The sequence below is a fragment of the Eublepharis macularius genome, chromosome 1 (genome assembly GCF_028583425.1).
Source record: "Eublepharis macularius isolate TG4126 chromosome 1, MPM_Emac_v1.0, whole genome shotgun sequence".
NCBI lineage: Eukaryota > Metazoa > Chordata > Lepidosauria > Squamata > Eublepharidae > Eublepharis > Eublepharis macularius.
The window spans coordinates 231,916,104-231,924,961 of record NC_072790.1 but is presented as its reverse complement, the minus strand read 5'-3'; the positions used below and the strand labels follow the sequence as shown (position 1 = coordinate 231,924,961).

Here is an 8,858-nt window from a genome sequence, read left to right as displayed (position 1 = left end):
GGAAGGAAGAAGCCAATGCAGCCCTTGTTCTAGTCTAGCGTGCGCCTTTCCCTACGCGTAGTAATGGAGAGGAGGCAAACGCCTAGAGCGGCCGCGCTCTAACGTCCCATCTATCAAGCGTTGTTTTCCCTCTCGCTGGCGGTTTTGTTCGTCCGTTAAGCTCTGGCTGTATGTGAATTGCCTCGTTTTCTGACCTTGACCTTAAGTGGAGAGGCCCTGCCAGCTTTCTCAAGGCGTTTGGAAGGCGTGTAAGTGGTCCCCCCCCCCATTTGGGGCTCCTTCATTTCTAGGAAGCTCCCCCCATGTCCACCATTCTCCTTTTGTTTGGTATTGAGTTGTCTGTAGCCTCTGGGTAGAGAGGCTCCACTCTGTGGTGTGCCTTGGCTTAATGGGTGTGTGTGTACGAATAACTGTTGACTAAAACAGACGATTTGTGGTACTTTAAAGGCTACCAAAATTTAGCCACAGAGTTCTGACAAAGGACTGTGAGGATTTTATGGTCGGCGAGATTTCAGCATTTCCTAACCCAGCCTAATGATGGAGGATTGCCAGAAATGTTGTCGCTTTGGGGAGGGAGGACATGGTGTGTGTATGTCTTAGGGAAATGTTTGCAATACTTTTTTCCTGTCTAACCTACACTTATTTTGTTGCCTTGGTAACATAAACTGTATCACTTATAGTAGGATTTGAGTCCAGTTTTGCTCACTCAAGAGTTGCCCTAGCTGACAGTGGATTTTTCAGTATCTCCATCACCCTTCTCATAATTAAATGATCTTCAGAAATAAATTGCCTCGTTAAGCTTATGTTGCTATGAATATAGTTTCTGGAAGGTGGCCATGTTGGGTCCAGCGGCACCTTAGAGACCAACAGGATTTTCAGGGTGTGAGCTTTTGAGAGCCCAAGCTCTCTTCTTCAGATATCGATGTATTGCTTATAATGTAATATATAAGATTGTACTAACTTGCATGTTCATAGAGTTTGAGTGAATGCTTTAGTTTTCTACAAGCAAAACTGCCATAATACCCAGCATTTAAGAGGGAATTTTAAACTGCTGCACCCTCTACTAATTTTATTTATATGTTTGCTAAGAGGTAGGAAAAATAAAAGTTGAAATTAGTAAAGAGAGTGTATTGTTGGACAGAAATGTCATGGTTACGCTTGCTTGTTTGGCTTTTCTTGGCCTCCTGCAGGTTGGTGGGTGGGTGTGAGTGCAATAGGAGTGTTACACCTGTGATGAGATCACCAACTGATTACCTGTCTGTAATTTTGTAAAATTTCTGTAAAGCACGTCTCCTGAAATAAGCTACAATATGAGAGAATATGTCTACTGGGAAAGACCCGCCTTTGAGAAGGAGCTGTGGCCCAGCAGTAGAGCATCTGCTTGGCATGCAGAAGGTCCCAGGTTCAGTTCCCTGCATCTGCAGTTTAAAGGGATAAGGTGTAGCTGATGTGAAAGATCTGTGCCTCACTGCCAGTCAGAGGAGACCATACTTACCTTGATGAGCCAATGGTCTGATTGAGTAGAAGGCGGCTTCATATGGCATGTGTTGGAAACTTAGGAGTAATTCTGAAAAGATAACGTAACTAGAGTCCAGTGACACCTTAAAGACTCACAAAATTTATTTACGAATAAGTCAACGTTTATTTCATCAGATAGTCCCTCCTGGCCTTATATTGAATTCCCATAAAAATTCTGTTCCAATTTGTCTAACCAACAAAACTACCAACTATGTAAGAAAACTAGAAAAGCTAGGGTAGACATCACCAAGGCCTGGAACAGATTTTCTAGATGCCATTTTTTAAAACGGCTACCACCAAGTTTTAACCGCACCTATAGTGGCTCCTGGAACACAAACATCATTCTGGTGGCTAAATGTATGTTTTTGGGGTCAAGGTATTCAATTATATGCTTCTTAAATTCATACACATGTTAAATTTGACAGTAGACAGGTTTCATGTTATTAAATTAAAATGGTCATAAACAGAAATGTGAAATTCTAATTACCTGATATTAAATGTATTTTATTACATAATTTTCTTTTTCAGGTAGAGGACCACTTGGAAAAAATGGATGGTGAACAAGGACTTGGAACTCGCCTTGCATTTGTTCATCGGGAAGAAATTAAAGTGTCCTACGATTTGGAAAATTACATTATTTGCCGGACTGCAAACTCCACAAGTATAAATGATAGAAAACGAATATGGGAAGCTGCTGGCATTAGAGATGATGTGGTTTTAAAAAGACTTAATTATTTGGTAGATGATGATGACTTTATCATGTGACTAACCTGTGCTACAAATCATGCACTTTGAGAAAAATCCGATTAAAATAGCTGGAAACGAGGTAAAGAAGCAAGCAATCATGAAGATTTGGCCTGCAATAATACTGCCTCTGCTGGAATATCATGTAAAACAAGGTCAACAGTTCCACCACAAGCACCTCCATCTTCGGCTATGCCACCAATACATGTAAAATGTATAGGCTGTGGACAACAAAGTCATCATGGTGTACATTATATGTTTCGAGTAAGTGGATCAGAAAGAGCAAAGAATTTTGTAACTGCAGCTATTTATTTTCAAGATGACAGCTACTCTCATGTGCCCGATCTGGAATCAGATTACTTGGGCACTTGGTGCAGACATACTGTACCACAAAACATGTTTGGAAGAATATTGAAAGTTGTGTGGAAATGGAACACGAAATCATAAAGACTAAAAACAATTTCAGCTAAGGATGTTGCGTTTCCAAAAGGTAAAGAAATTATTGGCCCTAAGCGTAAAGGAGGATACGGGTTCACATGGTCAGAAATCCATCTCATAAATAAATTGGCTGGGGAAGACAAACAACTAAGTTAACTTTTGGCTGCAAAAGTATTGTAAAGATATATGCTTCAGTTCATCTGGAAGTAAAACTGAGCCCTTGATGGTGTTTGCAGCTTGCTACCCTCTTAAGTTTCTTGTATGGAGTCTCAGGAGATCCTGTCACTAAAGTCTGATACCATCTTAAGTGTTACCGCCTCCCCTGCCCCCATAGAATTGTAGCTTGGTGAGGTTGCTGAGAATCCCAAGCCCTTCTCAGATCTCTTGCTGTGAGGGAGTGCCTACTAAACAGCTTCTAAGCAGAGGTGTGGATATGTTCAAAGGAGTTGTGACAACCGAGTGTTCTAGGATACACATACCAAGCCCAAGTGGTGCTTCAGCATCATCACTGACTCCTGCCATGCTCATAGTGGCCCACTGTGTTTTAAAAAGTCCTGAGAAAAACAGTAATGATCGTTGTTGGGTGGTCACACCTCAGGCTGTGCTGCATTCTTTCTTTTGGAGGCAGCTTTTCTCCAGATGTCAGCCTGTGTCAGCTAGCCCACCTACTTGATGTCTTGAAACTTCTGTGCATTGTCTGTCTGTGGTCACAACAGCTCAGATGCATTCTATATTTAACACATAGTTGGTGGATAGCTTTGTATCATGGGGCGGGGTGAATAGTTCATTTCTTCAAGTAATTGCCGTTGCACTGTGCACATTTGTAGATGATGTGATATTATCTTTGTTATAACCAAGCCATGTCCCACGTGTAGTTTGTTATGCATACAACCTGGCAACCTGATGTGGCAGTAATCTTGAAAAAAATCTACTCTTGAGCTTGGGGGAATTTGGAAGGCAGAAAGGGATGAGTGGAACACTAACCTGGGGGGGGGGGGGGAGCAACATGTGCAACCACTATTTTAATTGCCCGTTCTATGCCCATTAAATGGAAGTTGTGGTCACCAATTAATTTTTAAAAAATTCTTTACTCGTTACTCCAGGTGCGGTGATTTACCCGCTGGCCCAATTCAGGTTATAGCTCTGGACTGAGAAGATGGCTGACTCTGGGTATAAGACCTCCATGTGGAAAAGATGGAACATGGGAACTGCCTCCGTTTCCTACCCTTTAAAGAACAGAAGAAGGAAAAGTTGAAAACCTGGCCCAGCAGTCGTCTGCTTAAATTCAGAGAGCCAGTTTGGTGTAGTGGTTAAGAGCGTGGGACTCTAATCTGGAGAACTGGATTTGATTCCCCACTCCTCCACTTGGAAGTCAGCTGGGTGACCTTGGGTCAATCACAGCTTTTAGCAGCTCAGCTCCACCCACCTCACAGGGTGTTTGTTGTTGTGGGTATAATAATGACATACTTTGTAAACTGCTCTGAATGGGTGTTAAGTCGTCCTGAAGGGTGATATATAAATCAAATATTATTATTATTAAATGCAACTATCAAAATATTGTAGTAATATCACATTTTTAATAAAAATAGCATGTATAAATGCAACAAAGATTTACATCTTTTTAAAAAATTATAAACACAACGAGAAACTAAAAGGTCAAAACACCAAATTGGTGTATTATTTATTTCCAATAAAGGGAAAACAAAGCTGAAGACATTCCCCTTCCCAGAGAGCTGAAGGTGGTTGTTTCTAGTTCAAGAGATGGGACAGATAAGTCGGGGGGGGGGGGCAATCCATGGGAAATAAACCCTCTCTCATGATCTGCAACTTGCTTAAACTTGTCTCCCAGACTACAGATTACAGGCTCATGATGTCCTCGATGAAATTTACTTTGCTGGGGGGGGGGGGGGGGCGCTAAAACCTTTAATCAACTCAAGGAAAATGGCCAAATATTAAAACTTAAATTGGATTGTCCAAACATCTGTACCTGTTTCAGTTGGTAGACAGCACCTCCTGGGTCACAGGGAAGTGTCTTTCCCCCAACAAGGGCATGGAAAAACATTTAGATGAAGAGTAAAGTACAGACGACTTCCCACTGGAACAAGGTTATTCTTGTCCCTCCTCCCTCCCAAACAAAGCCACAGACCAAGTAAAGTTATCGCTCATTACTTGTTTGATACAAATTAAACAATTTCCTAGGATTTGTATTCCGTTCTTGCAACCCATTGAATTCCAATTATAGAATCTTGGTCGCAAATGATAACCGGCTGGGGTGGTTGGGCTGCCCCCCCCCCTTCTTGGAATAAGTGGCCATTTTAAATCACAGTTAAGAACATTTCTCTCATACAAACAAACATGCATGCACACAAACCCACACAAGCTGCAAGAGATACTGATAGCTGCTGTTTCCTTAAGACTCAGCAGTGGGGGTCCCCCCCCCCTTCAACCATCAGTCTGTTTTCACACAAAGTTCTGGGTGCAAAGTTGTTTTGAGTATACACCTACAAAGCTAACATATAAATGTGATTGCAGCAGAACGCTAGTCAAGAAACCAGAACTGGCTGCTGCAGCTCTTTCCAGGACCCCATGGGAAGATGCTTTCCTGCGGACCCCACTGCTTGGTGTGGTGGGTCTCGGACCCTCGACAGCCGCCCCATGATGCCAGTCCCTGAAGCTGTGTCAATCAAACAGACACGCAAATGCAAAACTGCAGTCCCCCCTGCCCCCTGTGCAGTGGCTCATGAAACGGGCTCAGGATTTTCTAGTACATTACATCCAGTTTACTGAGTCCAGAGCATTTTTATGCTCGTGGACTTTCTGGGCTTTCAGAGTGTCTGATTCAGATTAACATGTCCTTGGAACCAGTAAAAAAAAATGCAATTTGAACAATAAATACAGTCTTGGTGTAACCAGCTCCATCCGACAGAGCAGGTCCAACTTGTGTGTTTCCAACAGTCAAGGTCCCCAACTGGGAAAGTGCCAAGAGAGAGAGACTGCAGCTCTAAGGAAGTAATTAGAAGTTGTAGTTTGCTGTTTTGCTCACTAGGGGTCAGCAGTGCTATACAAGTATATAATTATTTGGAGAAATACAGCAGTAAATATGGGAAGAGGTGGGGAAAGAAAATTTCTAAACATTCAGCTTTCCTCTGAAGGAAGATGAAAAGGGGCAGCCTCCACCTTGGTGGAACAACTTTTCCTTCAAGCTGTTCAGTGTATGGTTGGAACAGACTATGAGAAGAGCATGCCGGGTAAAAAGATAAGGCTGCTGCCTCAGCTGTTATCAAAAACTCAGAATGTCCTTCACTTGGCTGTACAAATTCCTTCCCATACACTCCCTTGGTCCCATGTTAAGGTGGCCAGGATGAACAAACAGAGCGTTCTAATTTCCAGACATGGGGTCAAATCCAGTTTCTGCCATAAACTCTGCAGCCTTGGTCCAAATCCCACCCGAGTTCCCCATCTACATGAAAAATATAATACTGAACATCACCACAAGTAGGTCTCCGGAGAGACAGCATATACGTTTTCTTTAAAAGTAACTAACCCAGGTCTTCCTACTCTGACACTAGTCACTCTACCACACCAGGTCTCAACTAGGGTGTTGTATGTGCTAAGATTCTCTAACAGTGCTGTGGGGAAATGGCACCGAGTATCAAACTGCTCTTCTTGTCCATCTCAACTTTCCTTCAAAACAACTCAGCTTTCTAGTCCTTAATGAGAATGAAGAGATGTAAAATCTCAGAAGCCCAAAGGAAGGCATCTGAACAAGATTTCCAGTGGTTTGGAGTACAGAGAACGTTCTGAGTCCTGCTTAGCCCCTTTCCCCTCCAAGTAGCAAAACCACAATAATTTATGCAAAAATAGTAAAAATGTCAGAATACATTGTGCAAAAATAAGAGAAAAATATGCTACTGTAGAAGAATTTGGATTTTTTTTCCTTGGTGCTGAATTTGGATTACAGAAGTTTTAACTTTTTTCATTTTTTTTTTTGCACGAAACACACACTGTAAACCAGTCTTTAGGTCAAGCAGACCTTTAGGGTGTTCTTAAAGGGGGTAGTCAGATTCATGAAGAGGCGTAAGCATTCTCTTGCTGACACGTCTCGACTTTCCGTCCACATTTTCCTTTGCAACGGGGCCAGCAGGCACAGGTGCTGCTGTCTGGAACCCCGCCCTTTCACAATACCTCATATCCCACAAAAGGCCCAAGACCTTATTGGTCCATATTTGGGCCAGCTCCATCAGCCAGGCACCATCATACATGGAGCTCCCAGACCAGGAACCATAAAGGACACTGTAATACATGGAGCACCCTTGGAGTGGGGCTGGCACTCCTAGAGTCAGAAAGTTTGTCTCCCACTCGACCCCCTTGATAGTGCCCCAAATCTGCCTCAAGGTAAGACGGCCTCTGATCCCTGCCCATGCAGCAAATGCCACGGCTGTGCTGTTCTCTTATACAGGAAGGCTGTGCTTATATCTCACTCCAAAATTGACCGCCTCCCCCTTTAAATCTATCACTTTGTAAGCTCCCTTTCCTTTGGTGGGGGGAGGGAACACTCCGCAAATCCCAGGCCTTGGTTCAGATGTTTTGTCACAAAACATCCAGACCATCGAGCTGAGCCAGCAAAGCAGCCCACAGCCTCGACCTTGCTCCCCAAACCCCTCCAAACCAGACAGGGCCTAGGAGATCAAAGGCAGGGAAGGATCCGTTTGTCCCTGATCTCTGTAAACATTTCACATGGAGGTTTATGAATTCGGCTACAAGCGACTGCATGGAGACGTCGCGGTGAAGATGTCGGGTCCGGTACCGTATCTATGGAGAAAGTGTGGATGCAGGGGGGACCCCAAAGACCCGTGAATGTTACGGATTCTGCCAGCTGCTTGGCGCCAGTTTCCAGGTGCACGAGGCATCACACAGACAAGACCAGAAAGACTGAATTCAGAAGTAACTCCTTGTTTTCTGATGGTATTTTCAAATGCTGCCATAGAATTGGCTAGGCCAAGAATTCTTTTCAGATTGCCTGTGAGCTCGAGATGTATCTTGAAGGGTCTCTCCCAGCAACAGCCAGCAGGGGGCAAGCTAGGTCAAGCTAGACTCCTCCCACGGCCACAGCCCTTTTGGAGTCGTCCTCGTTCACCGAGGTGGAGTTCAAGCGGTTGTTGTCGACATCGATCACTTGAAAAGCTCCCTCCAGCTGCACACAGCAGGGTTTGGGACCGGTGGCTGTGTCTGGTTGAGGGCCCTGCATCTGGTACTCGTTGCCTTGTGGAGGGCTCGGGCTGCTATTCAGGGGTCCTTTCGGTTGCCCGGCTGCTTTGCTGCTTTCGGGGGTGTTGGACCCCTGAACTTTGTTCTTGGCCTTCAGCCGGTCGTGATAAGTAAAGAAAGCGAAAGCCACCGCTATAGCCAAGGTCATTGAAAGGAGCACAGTCACAGTCACAAACTGGACCCAGTAAGAACGCCGCTTGCCAGCTGGCATGGCCTGGTGCGGCAAACCCTCCTCGGCAATGCCATCTTTGTTGCTGCTCCCCAGGATGTCGGGGTGCTTTGGGGTGAGCACACGGTAGCTGGCCACCACCTGCTGGTACCCGTTCTCGCTGGACACACACTCGTATGTGCCCAATGAGGCCTTCTGCACAATGACAACCAGGGCCTTGTCATCTTTTATGACCAGCCCTTCCGCCTTCTCATCTGTCGGATAGTTCCACGTATAGTTCGCCAGGGCGGAAGCATGAGGGCAGGTCAGCCGTACCATGGAGTTCAACGAAGAGGTCAAAGCTGAAATTAGACACAACACACAGCTGTAATTCCAAGGAGTGGAGGGAGCAACATGCCAAAGTCTCAGTTGGATCTCTCCCTGGATTACGGCATTGCTAACAACCTGGTCTACTTTCTGAAGGAGGAGTGGGAAAACAAGGAAACTGCTTCCACACAGAGCTCTCGCTCCGCATTTCCATTAAAACTGTGGAGGTCCGTTTTGGGGGCTTCCACACAACACTTATGTGGGTCATCCACCTTGCAGATTTCTTTTAGTTCTGAAAGTTTGCTCAAACATACTTCAAGTCCTGTCTTTTCTGAACTATCATACACAAGTTTGAGGGGAAGTACGGGTAGGAAGGCATGGATTTCTGCACACATACATTTGGCAACAATGAAGG

The 8,858-nt window shown here is 44.6% G+C and overlaps 1 protein-coding gene and 1 long non-coding RNA gene across 3 annotated transcripts in view; one reads left to right on the top strand and one right to left on the bottom strand.

Annotated features, from left to right (window-relative positions):
• Positions 1-16: 16 nt before the first annotated feature.
• Positions 17-4,260, top strand: LOC129338223 (uncharacterized). The gene is made up of 3 exons (XR_008597932.1): positions 17-248; positions 2,047-2,752; positions 3,804-4,260. It is a non-coding gene; the product is annotated as an uncharacterized LOC129338223 (long non-coding RNA).
• SEMA4A (semaphorin 4A) overlaps positions 4,258-8,858 on the bottom strand; it is a 72,942-nt gene continuing 68,341 nt past the window's right edge. For both annotated transcript variants that reach the window (XM_054992266.1, XM_054992273.1), the window contains one exon: positions 4,258-8,478. In XM_054992266.1, coding sequence (XP_054848241.1) covers positions 7,790-8,478 — 689 coding nt within the window. In that variant the 3' untranslated portion in view covers positions 4,258-7,789. The remainder of the gene's footprint in view (positions 8,479-8,858) is intronic.